At 37.0% G+C, this 19,440-nt stretch overlaps 1 protein-coding gene across 4 annotated transcripts in view; it reads right to left on the reverse strand.

The window, feature by feature from the left end:
- ELMOD1 (ELMO/CED-12 domain containing 1) overlaps positions 1 to 19,440 on the reverse strand; it is a 62,843-nt gene that overhangs the window by 27,552 nt on the left and 15,851 nt on the right. For all 4 annotated transcript variants that reach the window (XM_008584432.1, XM_008584431.1, XM_008584429.1 and 1 more), the window contains exon 2: positions 11,483 to 11,584. In XM_008584432.1, the coding sequence (XP_008582654.1) occupies positions 11,483 to 11,517 (35 nt within the window). In that variant the 5' untranslated portion in view covers positions 11,518 to 11,584. The remainder of the gene's footprint in view (positions 1 to 11,482; positions 11,585 to 19,440) is intronic.

The following is a 19,440-nucleotide window of genomic DNA, read 5'->3' on the forward strand; positions in this document are numbered from 1 at the left end:
GTTTTCTTAACTGCATGCCCTACCTCTAATAATATCTCAACAAACTGTGAACTGTGTCATCACCAATCAGGCACTTATTCACCCATCTCTAGCACATGTAAATTTGTCTTTCATGCTGACTTTTAATTATAAAAATGTGCCTACTACTTCATGGTACTGTTAAGAGTCTCAAAATGACTCAAGCTTTAGAGGTAAAAAGAACCTATCATCCAGAAACTTATATTCAACCCACCTTCTCTTTATACTATATGTTTCTATGATGCAGAATTATTTATGTTATTTTCTATCAGTGCCATTTCTAAAAGACGTTTTTTCCTCATATGTTCACTAATTCCTGCCACCTCTAAAATAAGGTGATTCAGGGTCATTCAGATGAATTATTTAATTAGTAGCCTCAACAATGTGATCCTTCCCTGAAAATAAGCCAATACCTTGGTTGTGTTCCTTTGCTCAAATTGATCTGGTTCCAATATCTTCAACAGTTTTGTGTTAAAAATAAAAATTCTAACTGTCTGACTTGTACGAAGGCATGGGGTCTACATCTTATAAATGCAAAGGGAATGGAAAGAAACAGTATAAACAACCAAGCTGCTATATTAAGATAACACAATGGAACACTTAGCAAGCAATAAAATGATGTCCTAGAATATCTAATAACATGAAAATGTCCATGATGTTTATCAAGTGGAAAAAAGTTACAAAGGAATATGTATGAAATGATCTGCTTTTCCTTCGAAAAATAAAATAATTTTAATAGTAATGTATAAACAAGAGAAAAAAAGACTGACAGGATACACAACACAAAATGTTAACACAAAAAATGTTAACAGTGGTATGGTATCACTAGGTAATGAAATTATCACTAATTTTTATTTTCTTTTTTGATTAAGTATATATTTTGTCTATAATAAATATGTATAATTCTATCTAAGAAAAAGTGAAAGTTTAAACAAAAATTAAAATGCATTAAATGATCATCAAAAGCCATTACAAAAGTGCATACAAAATTTCTATGTGTAGTCAATATGAAATCAACTGGATTCTGATGAAAGACAAAGAATGAATTTACTATGTTGTAAAGCCTAAGATTCAACTGTTCTACTCATACATATTCTAAGATCTGTTAGGATTTAGGTTAACAGCTTCCAAAAAAAAAAAAAAAAAAAGTAACCCTATAAATAAATCTAGTGGGACATTTTAATTAGACAAGTGAGAAGATTTATAAAACCTCAACATGCTCTCTTGGAAAAAGTTTTTCATTTTCCAACTATTAGATAGCTATGCCAGAAAAAGGCTTGAGCAATATCTTTGTGAAATGGTTCCCAGCCAAATGATAATTATATTAATTACTGAGAGGTATTATTCCTATTATCAAGTCAAGGATAAAAGCTTTCCATAATATCTGCTCCATGTGCAATTTTCAGTGAAGTTGGCCACATGTGTGGGCCAGCACCTCAAATGAAGCCACCTTCGTCCGTGTGTCAGGACCCTGGCACAAGTGCAACCACACACTGATCAGGTTCTTGTAGTACTAAGTCTTCCTAGAGAAAAGGGTTCTGATTGCTTATGGACTATCTTTGTATTCATCCTACTTAGGATGCAAGACACCAACCATATTATAACTTAAATTAAGCTATAGAAAATTTTCCCCGTGATCTATCAGGCCTATACAAAGATGTGGCTTGAGACCTAGAAGTGTCATCCTAGGTGGCAGGAAGTGTCCATACGTAGAATGACCTATAGCCCAATGGTAACTTCTCCCACTGGCCTTCTCGCATATGAGAAGAGAATGTCTGTGCTACTGTTTTGCATCAGGACAGTCTTTTATAAAAGGAGAGAAAAGACTTCACATTCTGTTTGTTATCTTTTTTTCTTTATCTTTTTAAAAAATTCTCCTGAGGATGTTCACACTGTCAAAGACAGTGAAACTGAGTAGAAATCCACAGTGGGGTTAAGGAGGATGGATCATTATTTTAGCTCACCACTCTGTGGAGTGTGGTTCATCCCTCTCACATAAGCACAGAACCAATACCACAAATCATGAAAAAGAAATGACCATTTCAATTATAAAATGATATTTATATACTGCTTGCCCTTTTGTAATGTCTAGGCCAGTAGTCCTGATAATGCTATTTATTTTCCAAGATATATTTTGACTTTTTTCTTTTGGCAGCTGGCCGATATGGGGATCTGAACCCTTAACCTCGGTGTTATTGGCACCACACACTGATCTAACTGGCCAGCTTAAAATTATCTTCTTTTTTGGTTTTTTTTGGCAGCTGGACCTTGGTTTTATCAGCACCATGCTTTAAACAACTGAGATAACCGGCCAAAACTCTCATTTTTCTAATGAGCCAACATGCCAACAAATGTTTCATTAAGAGCCCAGCTTGCAGCAAAGTGCACTAAAAAAAAAAAAGGCCAGCTTGCTATGTTAATTGCTATATTTTCTTGCTATGCTAGGTACTCTATTTTTTAAATTCTGAGCATCAGATCAAACAAGGTTTTAACAGATACAATTTATTTTGTGTTTAGGTCATAAACCTGAATCAGGCAATGCATGGTCAGAGATGGAAACACCGGATTTACCCCTTACTTTAGAAGCCTTATTTGATGACAGAAACAATACGCAACTTGCTTCCTCATGGAAGGTCCAGATCAGCAAAACCTCCATATGAGCAACTCAGGATGGCTGTTTACCATCAGATACTGCCAGGAGTTCACTTCTTAAATTGTTTGGACCTATTTAAGTCCCAAATCATAAAGTTTCTGGAAAAACTGTTGAGGGTCAAAAGTAGAACAATAAAAATGATTAAATATTTTGAGAGACTTTGCATTCATTGTATCTTTTCCTCCTTTTAACGTTAAATTGGTTTCGCATGTTTACCCTGAAAAGGGAGAAATTAATAGATCTGCAAACACTGTTGAGGAACGAAGTAAGGAAGGGAGGGAGGGAAGGAGAGAGGGTGTATCTGTTTCTTATCTGAGTTTAAAGGCTTTTGAATTCATCGCACCCTTTCCTCCTTTTAATTTCCTTTGTTTTACCTCTTTACATTTCTTCCTAACTGCATGCCTCGAGAGGAGGCATTTCTAAGGTACCTGTTAGACAGATCCCATTTGCTTTCTCTTGAACCAGTGCCAGTCCCATCCTTCTGTTCCACATGCTCTCCACCATCTGAACCCTGTGTTCAGGGGTTTTTATAGCTCTGCTCCTTTTCCCCCCAGCTTGAATTGGTAAATCAATAAGCTTAGTTTTAACTGGGACAATACTTGCTTTTTTCTTTTGTAACACTAGACTTGGTTTTCTTAGTTCTGATGGAAGATTCTCAACTCACTACTGATAAGATCTGTTAGATTTTGTAGGAACAACAATTAAATCCTCAAGACTAGGAGGAGAAAATACTGATCACCACCTCCTATTTTTAATAACTACATCCATAGGCAGCACTTTTTGTGGGTGTTTATTTCTGTTGTTAATCACAGCATTTTGGTAGTGTTCCAAAAAGAGTTACTGTAGCTTCCTAAGAAGAATGCCTTACTTAAGCACTGGGACAATCTGATTCTAAAATAAGAGCTACTACACATGTTCCATTTCAATATTTTCTGTTACTGCTGTTTATTAATGTGCTGCAGAGTGATGTTTATGGCTGAGTTCACAGCAGTGTTCTTCCATAAAGCAATTATGATCACGTTTATTATTTGACATTCATTCTGTAGCTTGAACCAGAATAGCCACTCAATGTAAATTATTCAAAATGGATCATCTCTCTGCTACCAAATAGAAGCAAGCTCCGAATCCATTCAGCAGGGATGGGGCCTCTGGAACAGGACATGCACCTAGGCCACGCAGCCTCTTGCCTATGGGGTTAGGGGATTGGGTACCTGTAGTGCAACACTATTCCATCATCTTAAATTTGTAATTCTGACGTCTTCTTTCAAAACAATAAGAGAAAAGTGGCTTATTTGAACAGTTTCAATGAATATGCTAATGAAAGTTAATTCTTGCTTGAAGAAATCCTGTAATAAACAAAGTACACTATTGGTGAGGAAAGATATGTACAAAAGTAATCACAGTTCCCCAAATGAAACACTTTTCATCTAAATGGCCATAAAGAAGAGGAAGCTATTCAATGTTTCAAGCATGACATACATTTTCTAAAATGACATTTAAAATTTTTTTAGTTGCTTTACTGAAGTTCTTAATTAGCGGCACGGGCAGTCAGCTAGGAATTAACTTATCAACGGGTGGTTAGCCTAGTGAGTGGGACCAGCTCTACAATGTGCTTTCTACTACGAAGAGAGGCTGTGGAGGACTTGATACATAAACTGGACATGAAATCACCACCTATGGACCAATGAAACCATCTGTGGACCTCTAGAAAAACAAGAGTATCTCTCTCCCACAGAGCAGGGGAGAGGACCCAAGACCACGTGCCCAGGTAGTGTTGAAGTGGACCCGCAAATGTAAATGTTTTACCTTCCCCCTGCCCTCGCTTTTGTTTTAATTTTGTAGCTGGAAAGTGCTTGTTTGCAAAGGACCCCTAAGAGCTGATTAAACAGTAGTCTGCCTCTTGGGTTTCTGTGGCTCTGCTGCCTAAATTGGCAGAAACTGCTTGCCAAAGATGTTTAGAAATTCAAACTAACAGCACCTACTTAACCACACATTTCCTGTCTCTGTAACCCGGGTCGTTAAAGCCCCTGACCTGTTTTATGAAGCCCCCCTGCCTGTGTGACCCTGCCTAGATACAGAATGGGCCAATAAAAGGCTTGCATGCCTGCTCAAGAAAAGTATATAACCACAGCTGTCCCTGCACCCAGGGTCCCAGGATCTCAGGATGTGAGTCCACCTGGGTCCTGCTAGTGATCCTGTCCCACTATCGTAATAAACTTCCTGACTCTCCATCTCTCCGAGTGACTGGAATTATTTCCTCGCCGAGTTCTTTCCATAACAGTGTGGGGGCCCACGGTCTTCCCCACCATTCTTCATCTGAAGAGATCACACTGCCTTTTTCCTTCTGGAAAGTAAAAAGGGGTTGATAGGAATATATCTTTCATGGGTTGGTGTTATTTCAAATGCTATTGCTCTGGCTAAGGGTGCTGTTTTTATATTCCAGAGAAAATTTTTTTAATTTAAAACTTTTATTTATGAAATATCTCATACATACATAAATATAGTACATATTATAGCCACCAATCCAGAGAAATATTATTGGAGGGTCTAAAGTACAATAGTTGACTGTGGGATAATTAAAATAATAAGTCAATTAATGGTTTATCCTTTTCTTTTCAAAGAAAAGGAAGCCCAGGTTTATCTTAATTTATTAACAACATCATTATCCAATTAAAAATGATGTTTAAATGCATACATTTTACAAGATTTATTTTTAAAAATCAAACTGTTTTTGCTCTTTGGATAATACTTTTACTGACTTATAAGGGAAGCAGCAAACACCTTATACTTTGATATTTAAAAAGTATTTAAACATAATCTCAAACTAATTTTTTTGGTAAATAAAAATATTTTTTAAACAACCAAAATTAAATACATGTAAAAATCATCAAAGGGTATTATTAATGCTCCATCATCCAGTATAGGCCTCAAACTCTTCTATAGGGGATAAGAACTGGACCTGTTATTATTGTAGATTTGTTACATAATATAATTTTTAAAAATTAGAGGATATTTTCAGTATTATGAATCAATTAACTTCTGTTGTGTTAAAGACCCAGAGTAGTTGAAGGAAAGATTTGAAATGGAAAGAGATTTGAAATGAACGGAGGGAATGAGACATCATTGAAAGGTAGTTTACTTGTTCCTTCATAGAACTGAACAAATACAAAATGAGACTGGTCGTATAATATAAAAGAAAAAAAAGAATGGAGGTTATGGCAGTGCAAAAAGTGAACAGCAGTCAGGAACTTAATTTCACTGCAAGCCACACGACATCCCTGTCCAGAAGGAATTTATACTATTGATACAAGAGGTGTGTGGTTTCCCTGGGTTCAGGTTTCAGGACAAGTCTCTGGGTTTCCAGCCACTACCTGAGGTCTCAGGCTCCCTCCTCTGAGCTCTCCCCTGGAGGAAAGTTACTGTTGCCAGTTAAACCTATTATTAGCACCAACACCAGAAAAATGAGACCACAGGGGTCTGGCTTGTGCAATCCAGTGGCTGGGCATGCTCAGTAGAGAGCACAGAACATTCTGGTGTGTATAACTAAGAGCCACCCCCTTAACTGAGTATTCATCAGTTAGAGAAGCTATAAAAGCCGAATCCATCCAAAGGTGGGGTTGTTGCTTACTGCTTTCTGGAATCAATCTCACTTTGCTGGCTGAGGTGTGTATTCTATACTTTGTGTCAAACTTACTTTCAGCAAGCAGCTGCTCATCCTCCTGAGCCAGCCTGCACTTTGTACTGAACTTTGTTTTTCTTGCTTTTGTGTTAGACTTGACTTCTGTACTGAACTTACTTTTGTGTTAAACTTGGTGTTGGCTCTGCTGCTTCTCTGGAGCTATGCTGTACTCTTTCTGTGGAACCTGTATTTCTTATCTATTATATTAAACTTGTTCTCACTGTGTACTGTGACTCTGCCCTTGAGTTCTATACTGTGGCAGAGTCAAGAACCTGGTAAGAGGATGGAGTGTGTTAAGGCTGACTATAGGCCCCTCCTGCCCTGGGACCCTACCTCTTACACATCCGTATAGTAAGCAAAATGACAATAAAAAAAATGTTGAAAAACAATGTGATAAGAAAAATGCCGAGGGTGTTGGAGAAACAGAGGAAAACAAGAAAAATGCCCAGGGTGTTAGGCAGAGGAGAGAAAGTACCTTCCTCTGAAACTGGACAGGAAAACCAAGTCTTGATCAACCCACAAGGAGGGTAAGAACAGCCTGGAAAATCAGCATGCCTTACTTACTTCAGAACAAAAGGTAAAATCCCAGTAGACAAATGAATGAAATTCAAAGCATCATTTATTGAGTGTCCATGGCTTTCATTGATCTTGTTCTGCTCGGGGCCTTGGGTGGTGGGGAGTCAAGGGGGGTTGTTAATAAACAGTGAAGTGACCAAAGAGTTGGCCCTGAAAAACTGGGCAGGAGAGCTAGGACGCAATTGGTCCAGCTCTGAAAGGATCTCTGACAGCAGCGCAGCTTGATGACACCAGGCAGGCTCTGGGGAGGTTACCTACAGGAAATTGTCTGGAAAAAGATTCGGGTTAACCTATTTTTAACAATTATGGCTGAAAGCACCAGTCTACAGTGAGAGAAGTATTTGGATGCACAGGCCATAAACCTTCCCCTTTTCAGGACTTAGCTTCGACATCTCATAAGCTTAGTCAATGCCTCAAGCAATGATAATCAAATTCTGGAACAACCACATGCCCCTGTACCTTCTGCCTTTCAAATGTAGCGGAGATTGGTAGGTGATGAATGAAAGTCTGACTAAACAGTCTGGAAGTTACACTTTGAGTGTAGTCTCAATTTGCCACTATGAGCTGTGTGACTTCAGACACAACTTGGCTTCTCTGGATCTCTGTTTTCTCATTTGTAAGGTGAAGAGATTGGACTAGATATTTGGCTATAAGGGAAGGTTAGACATGTGTTGGAAGGGAAAAAGATTTTTTGTCTGTGTCTCCCTTGTCTTTGAGTTCCACTTCTAAGTCAACGTGAACAAGTTACCATGCTTCTGGGCTGTTTAACTCTGTGCTTGCAAAGGTGTCCCAAGAACTGCCCCAACTTGATCTTGGCAACTTGTCTTCTACTCACCCTAAACAGGGTCTGCATCCAACAAACTGGGACCACTTGAGCTTGCGGCACCTGGTCATACTTTCTATACTTTATTCACAGCACTGTTTCCACTTCCCACGCCCTCTATCCTGATTTTAAAATATTAAAGTTCTAGTCCCCGCCTCCCCCAACATCACCTCCATGAAGACTTCCCTGAATATTCACTTCACAAAAAGCCTGTAACTTGCCACTGATCACGTTCCTTTTTGTATCTTAGTTTTGTTAAACTTATGCCTCATCTCCTCACCAGGTGGTATGTCGTTTGGAGCAGAGGCCACCTCGCGTTCATTTTCATATCACCCACGATGCCTTGCTGTGAGCACACAGTAAGGGGGTAATGTGATGCAGAAATTATGAGAAATAGCTGAAGTCAATCAGGCCTGCATTCAAATCCCTGTGTGCCTTTGGATAAATTACTTTACTTTGCTGAGCCTCCTTGTCCTTATCTATAAAATGGGATATAAAGTTCTACTTACTTATAATTGCTATGAAGAGAAAATAAAGGGGTATAATACTAGTAATATTAGCAGTAAATGCTTATAAAATGAATCAGTGGATGAAGGTGTTAGTCAAGTGTGAATGACTTAGAAAACCCAATTTACAGTTATTTTTGCTAATCGTAAACCTTTATTTTACCTAACCATAATAGCAACATACTTTTTTCTCTCTATTGCTTCTAAGCTGGGATGTAGGGACATGTCTAAGCTGTATTGCTCAAACAGTTTCTCCTGCAGAGTTTTGAGCTTGGCAGGTGTTTCCCTTTCCTCTTTTCTGCCTAAGAAAAGAAAATACACAGTGAGGTCCATGGGTGAGAAATGGAAATTCTGAGGCTGGAACAATTTGAAGCAATTATTTACATGGGGTGACTTAAAAATTTGCTTTATAAGAAACTCCTTAAATTAATAATGCTCTGATTACTTTTAAAAATATGATCTCAATAACTGAATCCTAGCAAGGGAAAAGATCTTCAGTACAAGTTTTAGTCCCCCCATATTATATATACCAATGGAATTGAAATTAATAAAATAGATTATAAATAATAAACCCTAAGTCTTAGTTCTATTTGGGGCTGAAAAAGTGCCCCCTCTTTTTCTGATCACAGATCGACACATTTTCTTATCCATTTAATCCTTTGTTTTCTGTTCATGCAGGCTGTGGCTAAAGTCTAATTGGGTGACTGTGGGGTACTTACCCAATATTCCATATCTACTCTCAATTTAAAGTATATTCTTTAGCTGGGTGTACTAATCCTATAGTATTTATTTCTAATATCTCATGTAAGTTTTTTAAACAAACATTAAATATTTTTTCCATTCCTTTATGCTCTGAACAGCTACACCATTAATATATATGATGGTAGCAGTGAGCTGTAACAGTTGGGTATCATGGATCTTAAATGTGGATTAAAATTCATTCTTTTCCACAACCTGGTTTCTTTATGCTTAGCCTAATTTCTTCTGGGGCTGTGCATGGAGTATTTTATTCTAGAGCATCTCAGAAGCTGACATATTAATCACTCTGTTGGCTTTTAGATGACGCTGAATTCTTCACAGTGACAGTCAGCTCTTCATTCTTCATAAAATATTTACTGAGCTTAGGAATAAACACCTGATTTATTCAGGCTGTGTTTACATAACCTTATCTTTGGTTCAAATGAAAAGATTGTCAAAATTGTCCAACATCTGTGGGAATAGACCACGGGGAATAAATTGCAATCTAAATCTGATACAGTTTGTAATAAAGGATTATTACTTCTTGCCCTCTAATCTTTCCAAATTCCATAAATATTAACACATAATGAATGCACATACATTATGACTTAATAAAAAAGCATTAGAAACAAAAACTAAAGTCAAAAGCAATAATCAACTATGGAGAGGCAATGATCGTGTTTCCTTTTATTATTTCAAAGCCAATGGTCAATGAAAATCCTCAAGTTTCTTTCTTGATATGTAATCTGTTATCCTAGCTTCAGTTTCACATAAATATTCAATGCCAAGTAATATACAAATTTATAAAATATCTGTGCCAAATTCAAAGAGAAAAATTTGAATCAGAACATGTGACTGATAGGGATGTGCTGGTTCCATTATCCTTAGTGCTAGTCTGTGCAAAATTATAGTTGGTAGATATTCACTGTGCCAATTCTAAATCATCACGTGTAAATTAATTTTAAAATATTATAACCTCTAATAAACAAAGCATTGCACCTATTCAATTTAACAATAAAACTAACAGAAGCAAAGGCTGCTATTTCTCCTAAAATGGCTGGTTTTGAGGCCACTCAAGTTTGTCTAAAACAAATGAGACACTGAAGAAGAAATTCAGTAGTGATAGGCTTGGTACACATCTCACCACCACCATCACCCCTTTTACAAAGGGAGCTCCTGACTTCAAAGTTTCATCTAACACTAAAGCTTTCTGTTAACATGATTCTATGGCTAAAAGACACCACATTTATATTCAGGAGGCATTAATAAATGCCAATTTTCATGAACGTGTAAGCAGATGGGTTTATTACCATGGCAACCAAAACCATATCAGGTCAAATATTGGCTGGCAAATATCCTAGTGATTTTTCAAATACTATCTTTTTACACACTGAGATGAACAGGCTGGGGAATATTCTGTACAAAATAACAAATGCTGACGCCCATAAGTGGTTTAATAGTGACCTCCTGAGAGGTTTTCGCAATTCTAAGATCCAGTAAACACCAGTAGCCATACCAAAGCACAGTGAATCCTACACAAACTGATGTAGTTACTCCAGAAACAACAATAGAACCGAAACCAGCGGGGAAAAGAAAATCTTAAACTGCAGCCACTAAAAAAAAAAAAATCAAATCATTTCCTAAAAGGAAGCAAGCCTCTTAATTATTTGCTTAGAGAAAACAAGTCAGAGCAAAGGACAGGAATATGTAATAGAAAGAGGCCACCATTTGGAGGAAAAGCAACCCGATCTTCTGGGAAGTGTGTTGTATTTTCTAACATTCAAGACCAGACTGACTTTATTTTGTCATATGTTAATATGATGTAAAATTTCTCTGGGAATTTCACTAATAGAAGCGTGAATGGCAATCAATATTCTTGAAAATAATTATAATTATAGGCCCAGCCAAATGGCTTTCAAACAAAAATCACCCCAAACATACCAACATATACTCTGTACAGCACAATCTTCAGGGAATCAATAATTAGTATAGATTTCAGAGACATCACTGAGGCAGGAAGAGCAGAAGCTTATAACATACACTTTGACCGAAAAGGAACATTTAAAAATTCTGCTATTGACAGGCCAGACAACCAAAATCTAAGTTAAGGGATATTTAAAATTACTTATTTCAGGAAAACAATTTTATACAAATTACATTAATTGATTCCTTGACTTCTAATTCCCCAAACCTCAACTATCAGGCCAGCAGCACACCATTCTTTGGAGACACATGGCATCAACGTTGTCCAAAGCACTCATGCTTTTGTGCCCAGGCTCTCCTGTCACCTACAAGTGCTCTCTTAGCACCAACAGAGTTAGCAGAAGAACCTCTTGACTGAATTATTCTTAGCCAAAATACAGTGTCATTTAATGCAATCCTAAGAGACCTGTTCACAGGATCACAAATGGTGAGCAGAAACCTCACCCTACTTGGCAAGGAAGTTTCTCCACTGTAGAGGACTCATCCAGGGAGCCATAAACACTTACCTCAGGAAGTGCTTCATCGTGCCTGTGTTGACCATCCAGATGCTATATGAACTGTTCTCAAGTAATTGCTTTCAAATGTGCCTCTGTCAAAGTCAGTGTAGGCTGTGGAAAGAAATTGCATATATTTACTAATAAGGGGACTGGAAACCCCAAACCAAAAATTTCAGCTTCCTGAGGTAAGCAGACAACATGTTATGCACCCAGAACATTATCAACTGAACTGCCCACATAGCAACGCAATTCAATGGATGGAGATTACAGCTATAGCCTTTCACTTTATAATTTTTATAATTACACAATCAGCCTTTTATTTTAAGTTACTTGCTGGAGAAATTATTAGTTTCATGAGCAATCTCTTCAATAGTAAGCTTTTTCTTTGTTTTGGATATTGTTCTTATATTTTGAGGAACAGTATTTTTAAGAAAGATAAAAATGAAGAATCATGAAATTAACTATCCTGATTTCCACATGTCTGGTGGCCTGAAATCTGGCAGCTTCAACACTTCAGAAGAAGCACAACTCAAAAATAACTAGAAACAACCGATAATGTCTTTAAGCTCAAAAATAGCTGTTAAAGAGCCAGGTACTCCAAACAAATAAATGATGCCCAGGCCTCTTTTTTTTTTTTTTTTTTTTTTTAGCACCGTGAACAGAGCAGTAAGATCTTACATTTGCATAGCACTTTTCAGTTTACAATTTGCTTTCACAAAGCTTACAATATCAGGTTGTGGGTCTTCTTCCTTCCGATAAGGAAGACACGAGGCACAGCCTGCACAGCAGCAAGTTGGGATGAGATGCGATGAAACAGATTAGAGAAGAGAAAGTAACTGAAAGGAATAGCAGAGACAAGCTACCTGATGAGAGAAGAGACCAGTGGAACACCTGCTGCCACACATGGTGAGGAACAAATGTGTGGATGAACGGGTGAGGGCGGACACACACTACCAACTAGAACGGCCCAGAAGTGTGGGAAGCTCTGCCCAACCAAGTAAAATAGCCAGTCTCTTGTGACATAATGTTTGACTCCTCCTTTTCCTTCACCAACCCCTCAATCAATCAATTAATAAAATTCCTATCAATTCCACCTTCTAAATATCTCTCACATTTTTCATGTGTCTGTCTCTGTCCATTGCCATGTCCTGCCATTATCACCTTTGCTGGGCTTATTGTAACAAGCTTCTACATAGCATCCCTACCTATGATTTTACTACAGTGCAATTTATTCTTCCTACTACAAATCACAGAATATTTTTATTTTTTAAAATATATTTGTTTATTTATCATTATACAGTGTAGTTGATTTTTGTGACCCTTTATCAATTCTTCCCTTTCCCACCAGGAAATATTTTTAAAACTAGCAACCTGATCATGTCACATCTCAGCTTTCAATAGTTATTGAAATTTCTCTATTATATACATATTTGTTTCTGGTTTTATTGAGGAAGGGCAGCTGGCTGGCACAGGGAACCAAACCCTTGACTTTGGTGTTACCAGGCCATGCTCTAACCAAGAGCTAACCATCAGGCCCCATTTTCTAAATGTAATTATTCCACGCGTGCTTGAAAAAAATGTCTACGCACCAATTTAAGATTGTGGTTGCTTCTGGGAAGAGAGGGAGGGGCAGGATTGGGGACGGCAAAAATGGGCTTCAACTTTATCTGTTCTATTTCTTAAAATATATCTGAAGCAAGATAAAGGGAAATACATTTTGGGTGGTAGGAACATATATTATTCTTTGTACTTCTGTGGCTTTTGAAAATGAATCAAAAATTTAATTTAATTTGGTTAGTGCCCATCCAGCACTAACATCATGGTTTTTAACACATTTAACAATAAAAGGAAAAAGGAATCTTTGGAGAAATGGTTGATTCTATGGCTGGAGCAGGGCAATGTGAACCTGAAGCATCTTGTAGTGCCAGAAAGTTAGGAAGTGCTCAAGACAAATAAAATAGGGGTTTCTCATATAAAGAGCAGCCAAATGAAAGAGCTCCCAATGGCCAAAGCTGGAACAATCTGAGAAACAAAAATAAAGTGATATTGGATTATAACCAAAAATATAAGTATCCATGGTTATATACTAATATAAATGATTGAATAAATAAATGGGAGAGAATATATATGTCTGCCATACAAAATAATTCCAAATAATTCATGTAGATACTCTGCCCTCAAGGAGGTGGAGCATAACTCCTTACCCCTTAAATGTGGGCTAGACATAGTGACTTCCTGAACATGGTATGAACACGAGGAAAAAGTAACTGCAGTAGAGAAACCTGACGAATGCTACCTCATCCAGGTGATCAAGGCTAATATCAACAGTGATAAGTCATGTTGATAGTATGTAACCTTGATATTATATAATGAAAATGGCACTTCACCTCTGTGGTCTTTCTCCTCCAACCCCGTTACCCCAGTCTAATCATGAGGAAAACATCAGACAAACTCCAATTGAGGGACATTCCACTAAATACCTAACTAGTACTCCTCAAAACTCCCATGATCATAAAAAAACAAAGTCTGAGAAACTGTCACAGCCAAGAAGTATGGGCCTAAGGAGATATGACTACTAAATGTGACGTGATATCCTGGATGGGATCCTGAAATAGAAAAAGGACATTAGGTAACAACTAAGGAAATCTGAAAAAAAGCATGGAATTTAGTTAATAATAAGGTATCAATATTGGTCAATGTATCAATATTACATGTAACCAATGTAACATATTAATATACGATGTTAACAATGGGGGAAACTGGGTGCCAGTATAAGGGAACTCTCTGTGCTATCTCTGTAACTTCTCTGTAAATCTAAAACTCTTTGAAAATAAAAGTTTATTAAAATATAGTTAATGTCTCCTATGCTCTAGACACAGAGTTAGGCAATAGGAATATACAGGGCGAAAAGAGGGGTGTGGATGTCCTGCAGACCTAACAATCTTGAAGGAGGAGAGGAGAGCAGATGATACAAATAAACAGGTGCTTAAACTCAGTATTGCAAGTGTAAGTCGGTGCTGTGAGAGTGAGTAGCAGTGATGCCTATCCTAGACATCAGGGGCTTCCCAGATAGCACACGCAGAGCCCTAGAAGCAAAAGAATGCACAGTGTGTATGGGGGAAATGTCAGTGTGACTTAGTGCAGGGCTAAGGGAGAGGGACAGGTAAAAACAGGGATGGCAAAATATGGAAACACAAAGGTCAGATCAAGGAAGGCTTTGGAAGCAATGTTAAAGAAGTTTGAACCTTATCCCATGAGCAGAGAACTATTCAAAGTTTTCAGACTGAGATGTGGCACAATCAGATTGCTAGTTTTAAACATATGCTGAATGTAGTATGAAGAATAAATTGTATTCTGTTGAAATTATAGGTAAGGACACCATTTCAAAGCTTGTTACAATAATCCAGGCAAAGACAATAACGGCAGGATAAGGCAATGGGCAGAGACAGACGTGTGAAACATTTGAGAGATATTTAGAAGGCAGAAATGACAGGACTTTTGTTAAGTGATTGATTAAGGAATTGGTGAAGGAAAAAGAGACAGACATTACACCCATGTTTATGGCTGGCAACTGGACAGACAGTGGAGTTATTAAGATACAGAATTTTGAAGAAGCTGATATACGGGTTTGTGTGTATAAGAGGTCTTTGGGATGCTTTTGAGTTTTCAGAGCCAAAAGATGGAGTGCAGATACATGGATCTGCAGGTCTGCAGAACAATCCAAATTGGAAAGATTTGGGCTTCCTCAGCATATAGATGGTAATTAAAACCATAGCCCCAAAGGAATTACTAAATAAGCAGCAAAAACAACACTTGTTGTTCTTAACAATAGTTCTTTGTCAGTAGGATAAGATTAAATTAGAATTCTCATACTACTAAGGTAGTAAAGAACGGGTTACATGTTGGAAATATTTTATTGGAATTTTAAAAAACCAAAAACTTTACCCTTAAATGGTTTAATTTCAGTTAGCTAGAAAATTGGTTTACCTAAAAAAATCTCACTTCATAATGATATAGGAAAAGTGAAATAAACATTACTTTTCTTTCTTGCTCTCTACATAGTGGTTTCTCAATTTATCCATTGAAAAAACTTCTTGAATGCTTTATGTGCCCGGCATTGTGCTGAGTAATGCAACGCAGTTTAATATGAGGGTACTTTAAAAAGTTCATGGAAAAATAGAATTCAAAGATGATATGAATCTTTCCATGAACTATTGAAGGGGAAATTTGGCAAATAAGGCAGGGAGTGTGCAAGGTGGTTAAGAGCACAGGTTTTGGAGACAGTTTATATCTGGGATCTACCACCAGCCAAGGGGTAACTTTAGGTAAAGTAGGGAGAGCAATTAATTATACCTACCTCGTAGGGTTGTTCTTAGGATTAAATGAACCAAAGCATGTAAGGTGCTTAGCATAGTTACAGGTATATAATATGCATTCAGTGAGTAGCACTCAGTATTATCATTTTGTAATTCTTATTATATCCTCCTCTAAAGTAAAAGATCATTTTGTTACATGAAGATTCACTTAGAAGACATAAATTCTGGCAAGTTGATGTGACCTGGACTGGAACAACAACAGTGGTGAGGGAGAGAGGTAAACAGACGTGAAAAATATCAATTGGACTTACTGATTGAATGGGAAAAGTGAAGAGGAGGAAAATAGTGGTTAGTTCTAATTATCTTGTTCCCCAAACAGGAAACAAAGATACAGTTAGATCTAATTATCTGTCCCCCAAAGAGGAAACACCAAAAATGGCTTTAGGTGGTAGAAGAAAGCCTGTGCAAATGCCATTTAAATCGTTGCTCACTGGGTATTCATTAGATCACTTTGTTAAATGTTTTATATAGAAAATTAAAAAACTACTGCTTACTTTATTTTTTTTAGGTCTAGCTTTGTTTTAAAGGAGGCACACTTGTTAATGTCCTATTTCCTGTTATTAGACAACCTGCATTATAACAAATCATAGTGGGTGTGCAACGCTTGATACTCTAGCCACTATTGTTAAGAAATGCCCTTTGCGTTGTTTTTCCACGAGTGGTGTTGAGTTCTGCTCCTTTTTTGTACTAGGCCTTCTGTGTAGCCAAATCAACATTTCTTGAGTGGCTGGGCAGGGCCTAAGGATGGGGGAATTTAAGTTTGCTTCTCATCTGCACAATGCTCTAACCAAAACGTGGCCATGACAGATTTCTCACATGTTCTATAATGTATACCAGCCTATTGGCTTGAACTTGGTTAAATGTAGGTTACTCGCCTGGTTTATATCCATTGCACTAATTGAAAAATACAGATATTAACTTTTTCTGTTTAATTCAGATTTCTTGGTGTATTATTTACATATAGAAAAGTTCACCCTTTTTTGATTAGACATGAACTTTAATGCCACCTGTCTCACAGGAATCAAAGAGAACATGAAAACTGCTGTGTGCCATCCCTTCCCAATGACATCCTCTCTAGAGGTGACATCAGAATCACCTGCTGTATTTTAAATCTCTAATATTATTCCAAAATGATCTGTTTGAGGTCTCTTTCCCCTCTGGGCTATCTGCTCCGCTAGGATGTCCACGGACTGGTATCATGCCTGGCACATGGAGTGCTCAATATATATTTGTGTAAATGAACTTTGCACCCTTTTAGAAAAATACACTTCTTTAACAGCATTATTGAATAACAGCATTAATAAAACAAACTGTAAATCTCTCACTGGAGGAAAACAATCTGTAGATCTTTTTTTAACCAAAATACAGAATATGATTGTAATCCTGGGTTTCCTAACACTTTCACCTTCACTGTAGTAATTTCTCTCCGTGTGTGAACTCATCTAAAGGGAAGGATCAAATGATTGTACTTGCTGGATCAAACACCCCCAAAGACCACTGACACTTCAGTGCCATGCTGTGGGGTTATCTGCCTCTTGTCTCCCCGCACGCCACCCAGCTGGGAGGAAAGGGGCAGCAATGAGTGGTCAGCTACTTCTGAAAATTCATCCTCTCTTCTGGCATCATGTAATTTGTCCTGCCTCATTTGAGCAAGAAGCCCCCTGAGGCCCTTTGTAAAGTACCGCTTGGTAACCCTAGCTCTTAGAAGCTGATGTATCTATTGAGCACCCCAGGGAATAAATTAGAGACTCACCTAGAGGAAGCAGAACTCCTTTCTTTAAAATCTTAATCCCTACATGAGATGAAAAAGCCACTTTCTATGTAGCCTCTTCAAATTCTAACTGATTGTATACCCTGTAACTGCGGACTCATAATGTTTATACTCAAATAAAAGACAATCCACAAAGTAAATACTATTTCATTTTTATAATCTGCCTAATTTGGGATTATCCCAGTTTTTAGAGAAAAGTTATATAGAATAAACTTAAAAATAACATTTAATTTAAAAAATTGTCTCAGCTTAAGGTTTTATGAAACTAGTAATGATAACAGGTAATACTCACAAAGTGCTTACCATGTGTCAAGCATATTCTATGGGCTTATATTAACTCACTTAATCTTAACAGTTATCTTACGAAGTGAATAATAATTATAATCTACATTTTGCAGCTGGGGAAATTGAGACAGGGTAAGGAATCTTCCAAGGTCACACAGCTAGTATGTGGTAGATATTCAAACAAACCCTTGCATCCTGGCTCCTGAGGCAGTGCTATTAATTGCTCTCTGCTGCAGCCTCTGGAAACCAATGAGGTAAAATTCGGGACTGACATAAGAGTGAAGAGAATGCATAGAATATTCAATTCAAACTCAACTGTAGAGCTGGGGTCATCAAAGCCTGGGTGTACACCTGCAAATAGTGTTCCTTTGGGAGCTACCTGGAGAACTCTTGCACAGTAAGGGTTACTCTGCCACTGAAACTAACCTCTTCCCTTTCCCAAAGCAAATGTACTACAGATCTGGAAGTTTCCAAACAAAAAAATTTTATGAAAAGAAATTATGCAACACACCCCCAAAATATGACTTTTATATTACTCTTCATTGAGGTTACATTTCCAAGGAGATATGAATTGTTGGCATTGTAATTCTGACATAACTAATAATAAAAATACCCTCCCCTCCTAAAATGTAAATCCAGTGCTACCTTGGGTTTAGAAAATCCAATGAAATGCAAGCTCCTGGTCCACATTATTATTTATGTGGTGATTTTGGTCTCCCCAAGCTACTCTGAGAGTCATCAGTCAGTGTGACAGGGTCTTCAAACCAGTATCTTCCCTCAGTTTTCTTTCAGTATACGTGTATATGTTTTAGTCTTCATAATACATTACACATTTTCCTTTATAGGTGAAAATATATTTACTTTGTTCTACTATACATAAAATATGACTAGTGGCTGATAAAATTTCTGAATTACCTAGGATATATATACTAACTTGAATGGTTTTTTGTGAATTCATTAGAAAGCAAGGTTCACCCTCCTTTAGATTTCCCTACTTACTTCTTGTTGTTATTTTTTTTTTTCATTTTTATCACACCAGTAGGAGAAAAAAATTAATCAAAAGGATTACCCTCAAAATACAATTTACTGTAATTAGGAATAACTAGAAGATATAAACATGTTTCACTCCTCCCCTCTGAACCTAGATTTAAAAGAAATTTGGGCAAAGGTTTTTATTTTTTAAAATTATTTAATTAATTAATTTTTTTTAGCAGTAATGACAAACAAAATAAAAAAACATTCCATTTAACAATTGTGTTGTCAGGGATTCATTAGAAAGCAAGGTTCACCCTCCTTTAGATTTCCCTACTTACTTCTTGTTGTTATTTTATTTTTTTCATTTTTATCACACCAGTAGGAGAAAAAAATTAATCAAAAGGATTACCCTCAAAATACAATTTACTGTAATTAGGAATAACTAGAAGATGTAAACATGTTTCACTCCTCCCCTCTGAACCTAGATTTAAAAGAAATTTGGGCAAAGGTTTTTATTTTTAAAAATTATTTAATTAATTAGTTTTTTTTAGCAGTAATGA

The sequence above is a fragment of the Galeopterus variegatus genome, unplaced genomic scaffold (genome assembly GCF_000696425.1).
Source record: "Galeopterus variegatus unplaced genomic scaffold, G_variegatus-3.0.2 Scaffold3259, whole genome shotgun sequence".
Classification (NCBI taxonomy): Eukaryota; Metazoa; Chordata; class Mammalia; order Dermoptera; family Cynocephalidae; genus Galeopterus; species Galeopterus variegatus.